Source organism: Vespa velutina, chromosome 23 (assembly GCF_912470025.1).
Source record: "Vespa velutina chromosome 23, iVesVel2.1, whole genome shotgun sequence".
Lineage (NCBI taxonomy): Eukaryota > Metazoa > Arthropoda > Insecta > Hymenoptera > Vespidae > Vespa > Vespa velutina.
Window position 1 is genome coordinate 3,319,885 of NC_062210.1, and position 20,433 is coordinate 3,340,317.

At 28.6% G+C, this 20,433-nt stretch overlaps 3 protein-coding genes across 7 annotated transcripts; 1 reads left to right on the forward strand and 2 right to left on the reverse strand.

Annotated features, from left to right (window-relative positions):
- Window positions 1-574: 574 nt before the first annotated feature.
- LOC124956676 (AP2-associated protein kinase 1) lies at window positions 575-11,689 on the reverse strand. 4 transcript variants are annotated; one of them, XM_047512812.1, is made up of 13 exons: window positions 11,274-11,689; window positions 10,271-10,386; window positions 9,909-10,042; window positions 9,718-9,829; window positions 9,445-9,648; window positions 9,264-9,367; window positions 9,058-9,190; window positions 8,356-8,968; window positions 7,926-8,274; window positions 7,573-7,723; window positions 6,997-7,246; window positions 6,792-6,839; window positions 575-3,118 (listed from the first exon to the last, which is right to left on the reverse strand). In XM_047512812.1, the coding sequence occupies exons 1-13, from the start codon at window positions 11,386-11,388 to the stop codon at window positions 1,128-1,130; spliced, it is 4,320 nt and encodes a 1,439-aa protein (XP_047368768.1). In that variant the 5' UTR covers window positions 11,389-11,689; the 3' UTR covers window positions 575-1,127. The 4 variants fall into 4 exon arrangements, with proteins under 4 accessions (XP_047368768.1, XP_047368767.1, XP_047368766.1 ...); XM_047512811.1 differs by having other exon boundaries at window positions 576-3,118; window positions 6,792-6,836; window positions 7,564-7,723; XM_047512810.1 differs by having other exon boundaries at window positions 576-3,118; window positions 7,564-7,723.
- Window positions 10,828-17,192, forward strand: LOC124956677 (snRNA-activating protein complex subunit 4). Its single transcript, XM_047512814.1, has one exon. It carries the CDS (start codon window positions 11,903-11,905, stop codon window positions 14,600-14,602), a length of 2,700 nt encoding a protein of 899 aa, XP_047368770.1. The 5' UTR covers window positions 10,828-11,902; the 3' UTR covers window positions 14,603-17,192.
- On the reverse strand, window positions 15,191-18,635 carry LOC124956678 (lipase maturation factor 2-like). Of its 2 annotated transcripts, none has more exons than XM_047512815.1 (10): window positions 18,361-18,634; window positions 18,065-18,248; window positions 17,797-17,898; window positions 17,506-17,699; window positions 17,258-17,436; window positions 16,939-17,182; window positions 16,637-16,842; window positions 16,313-16,553; window positions 15,932-16,148; window positions 15,191-15,823 (listed from the first exon to the last, which is right to left on the reverse strand). In XM_047512815.1, the coding sequence occupies exons 1-10, from the start codon at window positions 18,452-18,454 to the stop codon at window positions 15,571-15,573; spliced, it is 1,914 nt and encodes a 637-aa protein (XP_047368771.1). In that variant the 5' UTR covers window positions 18,455-18,634; the 3' UTR covers window positions 15,191-15,570. The 2 variants fall into 2 exon arrangements, with proteins under 2 accessions (XP_047368771.1, XP_047368772.1); XM_047512816.1 differs by having other exon boundaries at window positions 15,703-15,823; window positions 15,973-16,148; window positions 18,361-18,635.
- Window positions 18,636-20,433: the final 1,798 nt, after the last annotated feature.

Sequence of the window (20,433 nt, forward strand, 5' to 3'; positions counted from 1 at the left end):
CTGTACTAATAGATATCTACAAATTTCCAAGTATAAATGTAGTGAAAATGCTTAGCTGCAAAAATAGATGCATAAGCTTCCTCTACCAAATTTTTTGCTTTTCTTTTTTGGTATCGAGCTGCCAAGTTTTAACTTGGTTTTGTCTAAAAACATCTTGGAAAGTATATATATCTTCATATAAATTAATATTACCACTTACGTGATTACTTCCTTAATTCTATTTGCCTGTACAAATCTTCTAGAAATGCAAAAAGTAATTAAAAGATGACATTATATGGATTAATATTTTCCAATTTGCATAAGTCATCTTTACAAAACGCACCATTTGTCAGTCAGGCATAAATATATGTATATACTTGCATATGCCTTATCGTATACACATATGCAGCTACCTGCTGCTATCACATTAAATATTTCTTATTGATTTGTGAAAAAATATAAGACATAAATAAAAAAATATATATATATATATATATATATATATATATATATATATATATATATATATATTTGAGAAAAAAAATCCACATTAAATGTATTTATCAGTTATAATATTAATTAATTTTTCTTCACTTATGTATTTCTTGGTATTTTCTGCCTTTATATATTATATTATGTTGCTGGTTCTATCATTAAATTGTTTTTAAATATTAGCAACTAAAAAGATCTATTTATTTTTTAAAAAATATAAAATAAAATTTTTAATAATCTTATTTCAAGATTATTGAATGATTATAGTTCTCGAATCTATCGAATTTGAAATCTTAATTTTTTCCACAAATCTAAATTCTTCATACATATTATATTATCCATAACAATAACTTTTTTTTTTTATCAAATTATGAATAAATAAGTTCTTTTTCAAATATCAAAATATTGCATATATGATAATGAACATATATATCATCATATATAGTTTTTGTTTCCAGAACTTTAATCATTTTTACTGTATTTTCAATTACGTTGTGCAATCATACTCACAATGTAACACAAATCATTATAATATTTCGAGACTACATTTTCTGTTAGAATACTAATGTTTAATTAAAATACAGAATCAAATGCATATATATCTCTTCCCCATATTAGTAATAAATACCTTGGCTATTAGTCAGCTGTATTTCTTCTCAGGTAAATGGATTGCTTCGTCTTTTTAATGAACCAAATTTCTTTTCTGGTTCTCTTATTACCTCGAAAGGTGTTACTTTTGTTCTAACTTGTTTTTCATCATTATCATCACTAGGAAAATCTTCAAAACTCATATTACTGAAACCAGATGTTGCTGCGGAGCCCTTTTTTATCTTCAGATTCTTTTTATGAGATGCAGATTTAACTTTATGAGATATTTTAGTAGGTAGAACATTGACAACATCACCATGATTTTCATTGATAAGATGGTATTTAGATTTATCGGACTTTGATTTATCCTTCTTATGCTTTGATGGATTATCTGTAACTAAAGGTTCTGGAGACATAGGAGAGATTAATTCCGATGTAATACTTAATTTTGAAATGCTATTTAATGCCTGAACTGCTATTGTAGTAGTATGTTGCACTGTTGTATACGTTGGTAGTGTTGTTGGTATTATTGGAACAGTATTTGACGAATGTATGTTACATGTTGACACAGTATTTAATGAATTTTTCACAAAGTTCGGAGACTGTGATAATGGTAGAGATGTTGGCCTTTGCTGTTCACTCATTCGCAAATTTGCAAATTCTTCAAAAGGTACAGATCCAAAAAGATCTTTGGAAGACTCCATATTCAATTTTTCTGTATTACTGATCACAGCACCAAGTTTAGAATTAGAAATAATTGGTGAATTGCCTGTACAATGATTATCTGGAGTTCTATAAGGTCGCGAAGTGATATTAGCATAATTAGCATAAGAAGAAGGTGAATTTATAAATGCAGAGATTGGTTGATCATGTGTTTCAGCATTTATATACTGTTGCATACTGTTAAAGGGATTTGTAAAACCACTTGGACTAAAAGGCGAAGAGCCAAACAAATCTTTTTCCATATCTTCCTGTTCATTAGTATTAGTACAAAGAAGAGCTGTGGTTGGTGATTGTTGAACCGAATGAGTAAAATCTACTACTTCATAATTGTTTTTACTCATATTCATATCTGTGAGATTTTTAGAAGGCAATACAGATAATACTTCAGCTTGAGTTTTATTTTCTACATTCCCTAAGAACTCTGATGTAACTGGAGAACTGGATATAGGTGTTACCAAATTTGAATTTTGAGGAGAGTTTGTAATACTGTTTTCTCCAAAATGTTTACGTCCGCTATCACGACTATCACTACTTTTTCTAGAGCTACTAGATCTTGGAAATGGTGCTAATGCAAATACATCATCTTCTATTTTCCAAACACCATTATTTAATGACCTTAATTTATCATTTTCATCCGACGAACTATTAGCATCTAATAGCAAAGGTTTTGAGCCATATTGGAAACCAACAAATGGATCTCCATGAGATTGTTCTGGTTTAGATTCGGGATCTAATTCATCATCCAATAATAAAGGTTTTTCTCCATATTGATGTCCTACAACGGGATCTGAATCAATAGTCGGTAGGTGTTGAGTATGGTGATGTTTTTTTGTCTTTTTCATTCTATATTCCTCTTCATGCGTTGCAACAGATTCACATTCTGCATGATATGCTGAACTTCCACAAGTACGTACACTTTCTGAGATTGTTTCATCTATTTTCTTTTGTTCATCATCATTTTCTTGATTACACTCTTCATCATTTATTGCTTTCAGATCGCTAGCAGAACCTATGGAATCATCAGATTCATATTCTACATTAGTATTATTTAAATCTTGATTCATTTTTTTCTTCCTACTGAGTACGGTTTTCACTCTTTTTTTCTTCTTTTTCACTCGTTCTAGAGCTACATCCTTATCACTATCACTTGATATTTCATCTGCATTAAAAGCTAATTTTTCATATTTTGAACGATCTTCAATTGGAGCTCGGACAAAAGGTGGAGAAATGGGATTAGATTCGGTAAGCAATGATGCTTCATCATCCATTCCATCCTGTTTTACCCCTGAATTCCATTGTTTTAAAGGCACCCTAATATTATTATTTTGTATCCTTCCTGAAAAATAAAATATTACATTTTTCTTCAAAAAAGTTTTTAATTTATGTTTAAACAATTAAAAAGAATAGTTATGTTTTAATTCTTGAATAAATAACTTCCCTATAAGCATAGCTCTTTTTATAACTTAATTGAATCTTATACTTACCTATGTACATTTTACACTATTATCTAATTTTAATATATTGTGCTTTTATTATAGTTATATTCGATTGCACCTGAACTGTTATTATGTAACACGATTTTTTTTCCTTTTTGTTATACGTACAATAATACATTTTTTACAATATCCTTAATTCCAAGGAATATATGTACAAGCTTATATAGTACTAACATTAATTACTAAGTATACATTTACTGATAAAAAAATGTTAATTTTATATAAGGAACTGTGATTTTATAATATATATACAGTATAAAAAAAAAAAAAAAGAATAAAAAGAAGTATACTTAAAAAATTTAAACGAAGGATATATCTGATTAGGTCTGCTGCAGAGAATGTGTTATGATAAAATGTAATGTGCTATCTTCTCTTTTATAATATAATTTATGTCTAAATCTATTTAAGTTTGCTGTTATCAGATATAAAGAAATAGTCATTAAATAAATTTCAGGGAATTAAATTGTATCCAAAACTATGTTAGTACCTCCACCATTGCGTCTGGAACAGTCCTAATCAGATTTTGGGGGTCAAGGGCTTGTATTAAAAACGCAGTAATACTTCAAATAAACATATATATATATATATATATATATATATATATATATATATATATATATATATATTTCTAATAAAAATATATAGGATACTTAAGTTAATTGATTGTCACTATTGAGTATCGGTTCCATATTGTCAATTAAACAAAGAATTGCTGCGTTTTATAGTAATACTAATTGCAAAAAAGAATACTCCATATGCTAATGTATATATTTATTGCTGTAACATAATCACTTCTAATACAGCAGAAACAGAAATGTCCAAGATTGTCAACCCCTCATAGTGCTTTCATTTTATAGCATTATTTTTAGTTTATGGCTTCTATCATCGAAATGATAAAAAATAGCATGCTGAATTTGCTATATTAATAAACAGAATGAACCTTGCAACAATGCAATTAACTCACCATGTTAGAATATCCGAGATACCAGTAACATTAGAAACAACATGGAAGGCGGACAATGCAAGATAAAGACATTAAATTGCATAAATAGTTAATAGAATTTTCAGAAATCAACCAAAAGTTTTGTGCCTCCCAAACTCATTAGGTTGTTCCAGACAGTGGACAGATAAATTTGATTTTGCAGAAATTCTGTTCACAGAAATAAGCACATATACAAGCTATCATTACCTTTAATTTATACTTTGAGTAGTCTAGAATACTTACACACTTACAGTTTAATGAAGTTGTTTAGACTAAGTTATACATAACTTTTATATTCGTATATACACATATGTATACATACACACAGAGTATATGTGTATACATAGGTATTTTAATACGGGAAGAATTAGTTCATTGTGATCTCCAGTTCCTATTTATATCTACAATATTATCAGCATGCTTAGGAGTAAATTATTCAAACAAGTGTATTCCATAAAAAACTATATAACTTCATTTCAAGCACTTTATTTATATTAAAGTAATTAATCATTTTTATGACACAGTTCTGAATTGTACCTTTGAACCTTTTCTTCCCTCAATATGAATTCTATATGATTACCATAATATATTTGGTAATCATGAACAATATGTGTGCACATATTCATATGAACAAGATATTATACTTTACCCTATAGCAATATATATCACATTATATGTATACATATTTGTAATAACAAAACAGTTTATGTATTTTATAACGTATAGTTAATATTTATTTATATATATATATATATTGTTCCTTTTAATTTAGAAAAAAGAAAAAGAAAACCAAACAAAGAAAAAAGAAAATGAAAATTCATATTATCTGGTATTTTAAATAGGAACAACTATTATAAAGTTAAAATTTCTATCTAAATTTCTATCACCTTATATATAAGTTCATAATATTTGAACAATTATTGATAAACATTGTAACTTTGATAACATAGATAACATACTGCACCTAACATGAATCTAATATTCGATGTATTATGCATTTAATTCCTGAAAATCTTTCTATTCCTGTTAAAAATAAATATATTGTTGTATATGAAGATATTATAGTATCTTGTTTATAAGCAAGCATAACAATAACTGAGTAAAAATGATATCACAATATATTCTTTACAAATACTCTTATGCTTTATCAAACTGTTAAAAATTTAATATGGATATATATAGCAATATGTACTACATTTAATAAGTCGCAAAAAATTTTTTTAATTATTCTTTAACAAATATATTTATGAAAAATATGAATTGTCCATGAATTTTACACTAACATAGAAAACGCAGCACATGTATATATGGATTACTAATAATCATTTGACAAGATAATTAATATTTAATACCTTTCCAAGCAACTATATAAACTCCATATATTTTCATAAAGATTACCTCCAATTAAGTACCCCACGTTTTAATTTATCTCATGAATATTTTGAAGGTAACTATACGTGAATTTATTATATGTAAAGTCAAAACTTATTTTTCATAATTATATCTTATTATTTGTGGACTAGACTTCTTTATGAAACTCATGTATAATCTTTTTATGTTTTTTGTATTTATAATTTTGAACATTCCAAATTATGTGTGTATTTTTCTTTTTAAATTAACGATATTACCAAATCATTAGTTTTATATTAAGTAATTAGTAATTAATTTTCAGAGTCTATAGTTTATTCTTTGGTAATTCAAGTAAAATTAAAAAGTAATATTCTTAGAAACAAGTGTGAAAATAAAAATAAATTTGTTTCTTATCAGACTTTATGTTTCAATACAACAATTAGGACGACCAATATTACAACTGTTTGATCTAATATGGCTTACATGTCTATGTATATAAATCTATTGCCAAAATGTAAAGAAATGAAAATATTTGAAACAAAAAAATAATTTTTTGGATAAAAATGAAATTTTAACATTGGTCGTCGACATTGTGAAATTGTGATATAAACTTGATATATTGAAAAGCAAGAAAAGTAGTTATTTGTATGTTAAAGTAGCTTTAGAAGTTGTAATTACTCGCAAGTACACACTCATCCTTATTCTTGCAAAAGGTATTTGTTGCATCACAGTCGGTTTTAACTTTTATAAACGACAAAGAAACATTAATAATTAAAGTGTAAATAGAAAAAAGAAAATGTAGATAAAGTAAATAGTATTAGTTTTAGAAAATTAATATCTACTTTTCTGTGCAATTAAATTATATTTAGTTGTTCAGTTTCAAAATAACTTTTGGCTCGTATCTTTTCCTTTTGTAAAAAAATCACATTTCCTTAATAACCAGTATGAAAAAGTACGTTATCAATAAGCAAAAACATTCAAGAAGCAGTATACAAATATCTCTAAGAGTTTAAGAAATAAGTTATAAAACAGAAATTAAATTACAAAGTTTATATATATATATATATATATATATATATATATATATATATATACATATATATTTGTGATATAAGTTATCACTAATAATTCTAGAGAGAAAAAGAAAGGTAAAGATATTAAAAAAGGATTTCATGCATTACCTCCAGCAACTGCTGCAGCTTTTGATCCAATTTTGTTCTTCTTTCCTGCTAAAACAAAATTTCGATGTTAATGTATGTAAACATTTATAAAATTTAACATTGAGTTTGATATATTAAAAACATTGAATTACAAAAATTATATTTTACAAATTTTCTAAATATTTGATGTTATAATTAGTTTTTGAAAGTGCAATCGCAGACTTACTTGGCAGAGTGAATGGTGCTGATTCAAATGGATCTTCAGGTAATTCAGAATAAGTCATAACGAGACTTTCACGACTCTTTACGCAACTAATGCTGGTGTTACTACCTCTTCGAATTTTATCAAATTCAGCGCCGAAGATATGATCTTCCGTTAATTGACCAAAAGGTTGCACATCTTCAAATGGATTCCAAGCAGCCATTTCAGTATTCAATGATCTACCTTCTGATCCTATCAAACTTGAAAGCTCTCCCTGATAAAAATATATAAAGCCGTTTTTATAATTTATGAATATTTACAGATTTAAATATCTCTTTTATTACTTTGATTTTCTTAATTAATAGTGCAAAAAATAAATAAGGAATATATAATAACTTTAAAAAGAAGCTAAAATGAGGTCATATTAAATGAATAAACATATACAAAGCAATTCCGATATATTAAATTATAAAAGCTGAAGCAAAATAAAATTTTTACAAGATGTGCAAACATATTTTAAAAAATAATATTCAAATAAATTTAAAAGGGTAAACATGGAACCAAATAAAACTGTGCGCTACATATACTTACAACACGTACATGCGAGGCACTCGTTCCTATACAAGGTTTTGTATCGATTGGTACTTCAGGAGATGTTATGTCTTCCGAGCGCAATTTGACTGAAACTTCATACGGTGCTAAGAATTGGGTTGTCTCAGTTGCAAACGCTCTGTGAACATCGAAATGGCCGCTGTAATATAAATAAAACAGCTTTGACAGATGGGAAGTTGTGAAGCAACTGTTGTAGTCTTTAAACATTCCATGATGAAATTATATAAAAAGAAAGTACGAGTCAAATAAACAAATATCTTAAAATCGTGAATGTGTTAGAAGCATTGTTATTTATGAGTATTGAATAAATGAAATTAGTAATGATATCAATATGAGCTTACTTATTGAAAGCGCTAGTATCACTGACATTTCTTCTATGTCTCGATGAATTTGAAGTTGGACTATCAGGTGGTGATGTACTAGAGCTTATACTTTGGCTCAAACTTTCTGTCTTGTTAACAGGTTTGGGCAAAACTGGTGGAGTTGTTGATGAACTTGTTCTATTAGGCCCAGTTTGAATATTTAATTTTGATGGTAATGTCATAGGCACGACTTTTGAAGATGAACTATTTGTAGAATTTGATAGTTTTTGCAAAACTTTAGTAGATCCAGGTTTAGGTGCAACAGGTGGTGGTATTTTTGTAGGAGGTGGCATTGTACGAGTATCATCCTTAAAAGGATCTGGATAGCCTGTAAATATATTAAATAGAAATGTTAATATTGGTATCATCTAAGAGAGTTTATTAAATAAATTACTATAACTGAAATTACGTGATGGAGGAAATAATGCTTCCAAGTTTTCCTCATTTATATTTGTGGTAGATCTTTGTTCGTGTTGCCTCGATTCAAAATAATATGAATTTTTATCTTGAGCAGATACAGGACTTTGGCGAGTCATAGGAGAATGATTAATCATAGGACTCTGCGATTGACTATATTGTGTTTGCTTGGCTTGTGACTGTCCAAAAGAAATATTTTGATTTGGAGTACAAACATGTGGTGAAACTTGACCAAAAGAGGATTGCGTGGATAGTTGCAATGATTGTTGAGGATTCACTGGAAGTGTCTGAATATTTTGTACATTTTGGCCTAAATAAGTTGAAGTTGTATTCATTGGTGTAATTTGTTGAAGAGTAATTCCAGCAGGGTTTTGTTGTTGCATTTGGCTACCTTGCCCTGATATTTGTCCTACTATTTGACCACTTAAGTTTATAGGACCTGTGCTCACAGCTTGTCCTTTTGGTCTTTGTCTAGGAGTAACAGAGGTACCCTCTACAGTTGTAACAGGCGTAGGTTTGGGAGTTCTAACAGATGATGATCTTTTAATATTATCATTTTCCATTAAAGGACATGGCAAAGAATCTAACGTAGGTGTTGGAGTTTTCTATAAAAGGCAAAGTAAATACATAAAAAATAATAACTTAATACGTATAGTATGAAAACTAGAAATAATTTTAACGAGATACAACTTACATGTAGATTTTGAACAGGACATTCTTTTCCTTGAATTTGGAAAGCAATCGCTGAAACTTGATAAATGTCAGGCCTAACATCTGGATCAGGTTCCAACATATATCGAATTAAACAATGAAGAGCTTTACTATATCTATAAAAACAAGTTCCATAATAATATTTCATAAATTATAAGAATTTTATACATTACATACATTGTTACACACCTTGAATTATCTGGTATTGTAAAGTTTCCAGATTGTATGGCAAGTGTACTTTCACCAAATGGTAAAGTAAAGAAACATAATTTATACAGCAAACAACCTAGGGCCTAAAACAGGACGCATAAGGAACAAGAGTTATTTTAAAACAAAAAAAGAAAAAATAACATCAAAACCAATAATTTACCCATATATCTGCTTTTGTAGTTATAGGTTTCCCGCAATACATGTCAACCATCTCCGGTGCTCTATAACTCAAAGTTGTATATTTTTTAATTTCTTCTTCGACTATCGCAGCTCCTAGAATACTAGGATTGAGAACTTTTCCTGTTGCTGAACCAAAATCACAAAGAACATAATTCCCAGAATCGGCAAACAGTATGTTTTCAACCTATGAAAATATACATATGAGTATTGCTATTTTTAAAACTATTATTATATTTGATTATGAATAGTTCACCTTTAGATCTCTGTGGATAATGGGTGTTTGACAATGATGTAGTCGAGATACAGCCTCACAAACGTCACAAAAAATTTGAAGGATTTCTGATTCATTAAAACCAGTCTGCAATCTAGTAAATTTATATTCCAGTTTATGAAAGAATATATAAACGATTTGTGGTTCTAAATTAGTCACAATATTATATTTACCTATTGTTCATCATCTGAAGAACTTGAGATTTACAATAAGGCATCAAAAGTAAAAGCTCGTGAACTCCTCCACCTGTATGTGTGATACTACTATCTACATATCCTATAATATTCTTGTGTCCGCTCAGGTTGCTCTATAAGAAAGCACAAAATACACATACACCATAAAGATAAAATTTATTCAATTTATCGATCTTTTTTTTTTGGTCTTAAAAAAAAACATAAACTAGGAACTAAAATAGTTATTACGCTTTAAAAGTCACTTTTATAAAACGTCTCCAAATTTAAAAATTCTTACGAGTACTATAAAATAATAAGCACATTATTTCTTTCTTTTTTGTCGCAGCAATCTTTTTACTCACAGCAATTTGTATTTCCCTTTTGCATACATTGAGATCGTGTTCGTTATTCACGTACATACGTTTAAGTGCATATCGCCCGGTCGAAGCTTTGACCAAAAATACTATGGCAAATCCGCCTGTAAAGGTTATCAAATATATTTATTAGAATTTATATAATATATTTATGTAGTAATAATTTTGTAATACAAGTGTACCAAGTGAGTAGATTGGTATAAATGCATTTTTAATTGTTTATACATTCTATGAAAATATCACAATATTCGTTAACACGAAAACATATCAAAATAAATTACGCGTGTATCGTACGTGTATGCGTGCGCATATTAAATGAGTATATTATTGTAAAAAAAAAAGAAATAATAAAAAAAATAAAAAAAAACGTATTAAAATGACGACATTAAATCATATTACAATATAACTATGGTAGGCAATAAGTAGTATTAATACAACGTGATCTATTCATTTGTTATTCAATCAAAGAAATATCACTACATCTAAATTTGTACGATCTTAACTATGCCTTATTGCCGTATACCTTATGCAATATATAAACATAGTACCGATGAAACATCGACCGCTCAATATTGCAAAATAAACAATTCGTCTATTAAAAATCGATAAAATGTCATCTCGATGAATCCTCGAACGAGATTACGTAGTTAAATATTCGAATTTGATCAAATCAGTTTAGCGAGTATTGCGAGAAAAGTTGTACGCGATCTTGTGCCGATAATTGTGGTCTTGAAATGATATATTTGTAAAGACGTAGAGAGAAATAATAGAAGAAAGTAGATAATAATTTGTTGTAAAAGGAAAGAAAGTCATGCAACAAAGATTAGATTATCGGATAAAAATCGGAAATATTCGAGTTAAAAGAAAAAACTGTGGATTGTAAAGTCTTCATTAAAAGGAGGGAGGGGAGATAAGGTGAGGGGCGGGTAGAGGCGTATTTGGAAGGCAGAAAATCCAAGGCTGGTAGAAAGATACATATAGAGATATCTACCTTCCGCCAGGACCTCTTCGACGGTTACAGTGTATCGTCCAACTACGAACACCTTTCCTAAATAACTGTTGGGTTCCTTCGACGTGTTTTCGATCTTCGAAAAGAGCTTCTTCATATTGGCACACGTCGTTGGCCCTCCCAACACCTAGCTGACTTGACATAAGGCCTCGCGCTACTTTTTCACTTTTACCGCCGTACGATATGCCGATCCTCGAACAGATCTTCTCTCACTCTTCGCGTTCAAATCCTGCTCCTTTTGACTTATCTTTTCCACGATTATAAGCTCTATTAAACCATCGAAAACCTTTTATCTCGCACGATAAACTTAACCAAGCGAAATCGTCTTGATCATGATAACAGGCTAACGTATTTTCAGCTAGCCGACATATTCAGGCTATACGCACTGCGTCTGCGCTTTCTCGTAGATACCATCTCGGAGGAAACATATGTGCACAACTTCCGGTCAAACGTCAAAACGCGGATTGTCGCGCGCTGAAAACGTATTCGTTTTTTTTCTCTTCCTCGAACAATCGTTTCTCCTTTTCGCACATTTCTTCTCTTTACCTCCATAACTTTATATGTTCCTTTGAAATGTATTGACAAGGTGAATTATTCGACGATCTTCGGCAATGAGTGACTCGGAAGACAGTAATATTGTGGGTGAAATAAAAGATTTAGAAAATGTATTGGCAACAATACCGGCGAATCTTAAATCTCCAGAAAAATCATCGATCGAAACATTCCATGAATTTTCTCAAATTGATGGGAGTTTTGAAGAGTCGAAAACCCCCGAAGATTTAACGATTGATAAACTTAAAGCCGCTTTGGATTTAAACAAACAAATGATCGAGAAATTAATGAATACGAAGAATGAGGTGAGCGCGATTTTAGAGGATTGTGAAGAACAGTTGCAAATGATAGATGAAAAAATGAAAAAGTATGTTAAACATTGGACGAACAATTCGAAAAGTAACATCTCCGCAGCTGGCATGCCTTATTTTAAAGATAAGAATTGTTTTGCTGCTCCCAAAAATCACGACACAAAGCTTAAAGCAGCTCGTGGAGAATTGCAAATAGCAAATTTCCAAAAAGCTTGTATATGGACGATTAAAGATAGAAAAGTTGTATTAAACACAGTCTACGAAGAAGTTATGGTATCTATATTAGAAAACTCACAAAACGAAGGAATGCAAGAGTCAAAAGTAAACAATATTATTTCATCTGAAGATACATTTAAAAGAATGTTAAAAGCAAGGAACGTAGATGAGATTATTGGCCCTCTCGGGGAAAAGAAATTTGACTGGCTTAAAATTGCAGCCATGAATGTTGATGGCAGACATTCTGCAGATGAGTGTTCAGTTATGTGGAACATTCTTTTACATCCTGACATTAATAAAAGCAAATGGACACGTACAGAAGAATCAAGATTAAAGAAAATTGCAAAACTCTATAGGTACGAAGATTGGGATAATATAGCAAAAAAATTGAATACTAAACGTAGTGGATATCAATGTTTTGTTAAATATACTTCTATGGGAAATCTATTGAAGCTAACAGAGCGAACATGGACAATGAAAGAAGATGAAAGATTATGTGATATTGTTGCAAAATGTAGAATAGGCAATTTTGTACCTTGGGCTGAAGTGATGAGTTATATGAATTTTAGACCTAAGCAACAACTCTATTTTCGATGGATGTTTAAATTAGCACCACATTTGAAGAAAGGACGATTTACTAAAGCAGAATCTGAAACTTTATTGCAAGGTGTTCACAAATTCGGTACTAATTTTTCTCTAATAGCTGCACAATTAATGCCTGATAGAACTTCGATACAATTAAATGATCATTATCAAACGTTAACGTCAAAAGGCTCCACTCATCATTGGACGCTTCAAGCCGATATGAAACTTATTGATTTATATAAGAAAATAGGTCCAGACTGGTCAAAAATAGCAAAAAATTTTAAATATAAAAATAGAACACAACTGAGACATCGATATACTGCTTTATATAAATATGCATCAAAAGGTTTATCAATATTTGAAATTCCTAGAACTAAAAATGAAAACTTGTCAAAAATGGAGGATGCCGAGTTTAGCGACAAAGAATATTGTGTTGATGTTATAGAGAATGATATTGATGATAAACTAGATGAATTATTAATAGAACATTTTCAGAATTTAAGTACTATTAAATCTTCTCATAATGAAAACTTTTATTATGATTCTCAAAAGCTTTGTAGAGATACAAAAGAATTATATTCTATCTTAGAAAGTTTACAAGCGGATCTCCATATTCCAGATAATTTTGATTACCTTCCATTAATAGAGATAGATAAACAATTGTTGTATTCCTTGAAAACATACATTAAGTCTAAGTTTGAAAAACAAAATTCTAACAAAGAAGTAGAAGCTTTCAAATTAAAAATGTTTGGTTTGCAGAACAATGAAGAGCAAAAAGATCATTTTATACCACCGCTTCCTTTTGGAGCTTATGCAGATATTAAAAATCATAAACAAACGAAAAGTATAGATTATGTTTTTGATACTAATAAAAAATTTGTGGTTGATGTAAATATGGAATTTAACACACCTGAATCGATAATTCATTTTATAGGTGGTTTAGAAGAACATATACAATTCAATAAAATTTCTACTTTATATTGTAATAAGAAGGATAAATGTGAACAGCAGAGGATTATACAGTCTATTAGTAATATACATAAAAAATTTAATGTTCATAAAAATAATGATTTCCCTAATAGTACAGAAAGAGATAAATCTTGTAGCTTAAATGTAAATAATCAATTAAACTTCACACAACCAAAGAATTATATTAACAAAAATAATTATTTAGTGTATAAAGTAAAAACAACAGTTTATGAATCTTTTGGTGAATCTTCTCTTTGGGTATCACCTATGGACCATAAAAAAGAAGTAGTTAATGTATTAGGCGTAGCAATTAAACCGAATTATATAACTTTATCAACTTATAGGAATTTAATTACATTAAAGAATATATATGATATTGAAAATATATCTAATAACGTTCAGTCGAATTATAAAGATATCGAAAAAGCATACAAATCAGAAAAAGCATATGAACTATTAAAAAGACGACTTATACAATTATTTAAATATCCCATATGTATGTCTTATTTATCATTAGAAGAAATGAATAATACAACAGGATCATCTTTAGAAGAATCTAAAAATGTAGTATGTAATAAAAGAAAAGCAGTACAAAAAAATAGATTTAGAGCAAAAAAAGTAAAAGAAAAACCTTCAGAAAAATTTATTTGTGATACAAATATGCCAAGCATTACTTGAAAGATTTGTAAGCTTTTAAGTTTACAATACAAAATCATGGTTTTATCAAATGATTTTAACTTATAATAACGGAGTAATTTCTATTTTAATTGAATATTAGGAAAAATTATTTAATCGTCCAGATATATTTTTGTGTATGAATATAACGAGTTTCCTATATTCTTGATATCATAAAAAGTAAAATAAATTTTCCAATTTATATTCCTAAATGTGATTATGTGTCTATTCTAAATGGCTAGATTTATGTATTGTCTTTTTATTTGTACCAAAAATGAAGTTATTTACAATAAGCACTTAAAATAATTTCAGTTCTAAAATAGTGGATATATTAAAAACTAAAAAACTGCAAGAATATTTAAAATGGTATTACCCATTAATGTGAATTAAATCGATCGTGCCTATTGCGAAAAAATAAAGTCAAGTCCTTCGATCATATAGAAATAATGGTTTTGATGTAGATCTATAAATATATGTACACCTTATATTAAAAAAGTTATATTGTATATAAATTTTTCAATTGAATGAACTATATACTTAAATCTATATACATTTTATAAACAAAATTCATTTGAGAAAATAAAAATACTATAATATGTAATAATTTATTTAGTATAAATTAGATAAACTAGTTAACTAAATACAACAGATATAACCAAATAATGCATACATACAATATAAACAAATTTTAATCATATTAATGACTTCTAAAAGTAAAATAATTATAGAAACCCATTTCATAAATCAGAAATATATTGCATAGTAGAATAATATGATTGCTTTACTTTGTGCATACTAAACAAACACAAAAACTTATCAAAAACTATATACATTAATATTTTGAGTATGAATTCATTTTTATAATTATTATTTTATGTAATGACAATATTTTAATAATTATTGTGATAGCTTATGAAAAGTTATATAATTATTTTTTCTTTTAAATTAAATTATTTTGAATAGTATTTAAATCATAAGAGCATTATTCCCCAGCCTGCTGTATGAACTCCCCACAAAAATAAACTTGCTTCAACCTTAGAAACTAAACCTCTAATAGCATCTAATATTGATTTAAGTCTTCCATTGGTAATTTTTAAAGTTGGTTTTTCTTGAATAAGTTTCTTTTTTGACAAATATTCTATTAAAGGTACATGATCTCTAGCAAATATTGGCATATACTCCTCCACTTTTTCTCTAGTCCACCAAGCTTGCGTGTTGCTTTGTCTGTAATTAAAAAATAACGATTTCTAATAGTTGTAAAAATTCATAACATAAAAAATTATCTTCTCAATTCCGTTTTGTATACAATTTATACATTGTAAAAGTACATACGTATCATTCCATGGCACGTAATAATAATGATAAAGACTTGCTTTTATGTACTTTGGCGGCTTAGTATTAAATGGATTTTCCACAGTATTTATTAAAGCCAATGCTTCGGGCTGTCCATTTAAAAGACGAAATGCTAATGACATTAACCAAGGATTTTGATGATATGTACTTGAAGCAGCAAAACACATTTGCCAATCAAGACGAGGTTGATGCGGAGCTATAAGTAGAATATAATAAAAATAAAATGAAATATATTTTTCAATTTTGATCTATCTATTTTAATCAATTTTGATTATGTACAACTCATTAAATAAAAGTTTCTAAGACGTTTAAATAGTTTATATATATATGTAGTATAATATCAAATATCAAATAACTCACCTACAAATGGTAATACATTATTTACATTTCCTGGTTTGTATAGGAATTCATATTCTTTCCAAGACCCATCAATAGTATTACTGCCTTCAATAATTATTTCTGGCCTTCCAGCAATACCTTTCATAGGTCTGTATGATCCATAACTGTTAACAAGATGGAGATGTTCAACATTTGTGTAAAGCTTTTGAATCTGAGATGGTATTGATAAGTTGTAATGTGGATTCAATGTAACATATGGTACCTAAATAATATACATTTCTACATTACTTTTATGACAATTCGAAATAGTAATATATGCATTAGGTACATATTATTTTTACTTACAATACTAAGAGTAAAAATTAAACATACAGCAGCAGTGTATAAAATTGTAACAAGATTAACAATTGCTTTACTCTGTGTTCCTTTAGTGATAATTACTAAGTCTTTCATTGTATTTATTATTATGTTTCCAAGCGATGCAATACCAATATAAATAGAAATAGGAATTATATATGACAGAAAATTATTAAACTGCTTTTGAGTAAATGCTAGAAATAGAGAGTTAAATAATAATACAAAAGAAATAATATAATATAGTTTTATGAAGTACTTAATATCTTATGTACACATAAAAATATATTTACCAATTTCAGCTTGAATAGTCCAATTATTTGAGATATGTATGTTGTAATACACACACATACCATATAATATACTTGTATATATCATGATGCACAAAAGTACAGATCTTTTGTCAAGGACATTATTATTTTTATGTTTTCTACCATTAAAAATACGATCGTCCAGTAAAGAGATACATAAACATATTATCAAAAAATTGTAAAAGTTATAATTTCCTGTTACAATAATGAAAACTTGTAGTAATACCTACAATTATAATAACATTTTTTAACTATAATTTTTTTTATATATTTTACTATGAAAAATAAAATTAATATTTACCTGAAGATAGAAAGCTGTTAATCTTACTAATCTATTTGGAAAAAAGAATAAGAAAGGAATAACAATCTCCGTAACATTTGTTAAAACAGTAGTGAACCGAAGAATCCAAACTGGCAAATGATGTGCATACCATGCTAAAGCAGTAGGTATACATTGAGATTCAAAATACGTGTTCAAAGCTGTAAAAAGCATTTAACATATAAGATATTATTTCAAAATTTCTTTCATATGAAAGTTTATAATATTACCATTCAATTTCCACCAGCTTGGACATTGAGAAATGAGTTTTCCAGCACCAGTAGAAAATATCAATCGAAAGAGTAACCAACGTACAGTCCAAAAAGTAACAGTATCACTTGGAGTACTTCTTTTATTATGTGGAGAATATAAAAGGGGTGCTATGAAGATACATAGAAATCCTGTTTCCAAGAGAAGAGAATCCCTACAAAACAATCAAAAAATTGTTAAATTATTTAAAAATTCTATGAAATTTATGAAGATTCATAATAAAAAAAAGTAAAAACTCTGTTAAGACCTACCATTGAAACTTCATAAATATTTGACCAATCTGGTATAAAGAATAATATAATAACCAAAGTGTTATAAACACTGGTGAAACGCAGAACTTTTGTGAAACAAATCTGTAAGAAAACAACGAATATTTGATTACAAAAATGATTGTTTAAAAGGTGACAATAGAAGTAATAATAATAATATTTATAATAACAATAATTATTATAAATAATGCTAACATATTATACTTCTTATCCAAATCATATAAAATCTAAATCAAATTTTCTGACTTACCCCAAAAAAGCAAGTGTTATTCCAAGAAGTGATAATAAATCAAGCATATATTCTACATTTAAGCCTAAATATGGAGCGAACCATATCAATGTTGGCTTTTGTGAAAATTTTTCATTTAATGATGCATGACTTTCAAAATTTAATTGCGTTCTAGCAGGTAAGATTCCATTATTACCGTATAATCCTAAGTATATATAAATTGAAATTATTTATTTTGTATCTTTATTTTGAAATTTGTCTTCTTTTTAATTATCGTCCAATGCTATCATATTTCATTAATTTAGTATAGTACATACCTGGAATCTGTACATAGAAACTGAGAAAAGCAGATAAATAAATTATGCAAATTCCTCTGAGAAATAAATTTCGTGTATAACGTACTGGAAGCATAGTGTTTTTCTTTTCATACAAAACAGATTTTATGTTATATTAATATTCACATTTGTTAAGCAAAAGCAAACGATTCATTGGTAACAATGCGTGCGTATATATATATATACATGTATTTAAGTGTAGTTGAATTAAGACTGTTCATCACCTTTCACTCGAAACGCGTCTGATTTCAGCGACAAGTATGGACAAAATATGAACTACACAGCAATAGGGAAACACTGTCTTCACTATGCGCACATTGCAATGACCTATAAGCTTGTCTTGGTTATACCCCTCTCAAATTTAAACTATGTCAACATTCACGAAAGTCGCTTCACCAGGAATAAAAATAAGAGTATCAAAATCCAAATTGATTTTTGCATACCGAAAAAAGGAGATCTACTAAAAGATCCAGACCGAAGTATACTTCTCAAAGGAATGGTGATGAAAATAAATAGAAATGACTGTGAATATAAGTGCGATAGAAAAGTTATCTGTCCGTTTCTTTAAGAAACTATATATTAGAATACTACTATATTTAATCATTTATTTATTTGAACTGCTTAGCAATGTAAAAGTGGAGTATGTTAATGTTTAGTTGGAATTAGATTGAAAAGATATTGGAAAAATCTTAAAATATGCAGCCATTTATTCGGTAGTACTTGCGTTAAAGGATTTATAATTAGAGTTTGCAAGTAATACCAACCCTGGTCTTACTACGTGGAAGTTGCTGCATGTAGAAACCCACGGGCTAACGCTGATTCTACATTACTCTAAAATTCGCGATTCCGATCCACGATACTTTTCCGCTTTGAATCCAATGGCTTCTTAACTAACAGGAGATATATAGACTTAGCTACAGGGATCCCTTTTATAGATAGCTCCACCATTTGCACCGTCTACTTCAGACATAACGAATTATTAAGCACAGCTGTATTCGTGCTTTTCGAATTTCGAACAATTAAAACGCATTCTTTAGGATTACTAATCGCGTTCGCGACACTCACGTGTGTGTTATAATAACGTTGATTCTACTGTTAAATCCAAATTCGCGAAGTAATATAATCAAAATTTTGAAGAAATAAAACGAAGTTCATGGTAGGACCTTTAATCATGCCCGAACACCCACGTAAGTGTTAGAAAAACGGTGACTCTACTCTACAATTCGGGTTTTCGATACGAACAATCAAACGTTGTTTAATCGCGCCCGAGAACACCCACGTCTCTGTCTGCACGCCAGTGTTCTTCCTATCCTTCTCGTATTCGCGCGTAAAAATCGATGATAGATCAAGCCATGCGATGACACATCCGACTGCAGATGAACCTATCCCTCGATGATCTATAATGAAAAAGAAAAAGATAAGAAGAAAATCAGACAAAGAAAAAAATTATATAAAATAGAAGATAATATATATATAAAATACAAATAGAAAATAAATATATATAAATAGATAAGAGAGCTAGAAAAAGAAACGAAAGTAGAAACAGCTCTGCACAATGCTGAAACAGCAGCCCGCATCATCTAATTGGTCCTACCTAAGTCTTATAAATTATAATTAATAAGAACATATTAATAACATAATTAATAACATAATTAAAAACATAATTAAATACATAATTAAAAACATAATTAAAAACATAATTAAACACATAATTAAAAACATAATTGAACACATAATTAAAAACATAATTGAAAACATAATTAAAAAAGAAAAATATGAGATAGAAAAGAGAGTCCCAGAAAAAGAAGAAAAGAAAAACAGCTCTATATGATGCTGAGACAGCAACCCGCACAGAGGCCCACACCCATGGGTCCATCCTATGGGTCCCACTCGAGATATGTAAAGGATAATTAATGAGAGTAAATAAGAATAAATAGAAATGACAGCGAAGAAAGTTTTCTGTGGGTTTCAATTTTAAATCGATAGTATATCTATTAATCAATAGTATATGGTAGTACTTATATATGATCTTTATAACGTTGCTAAGAATATTCT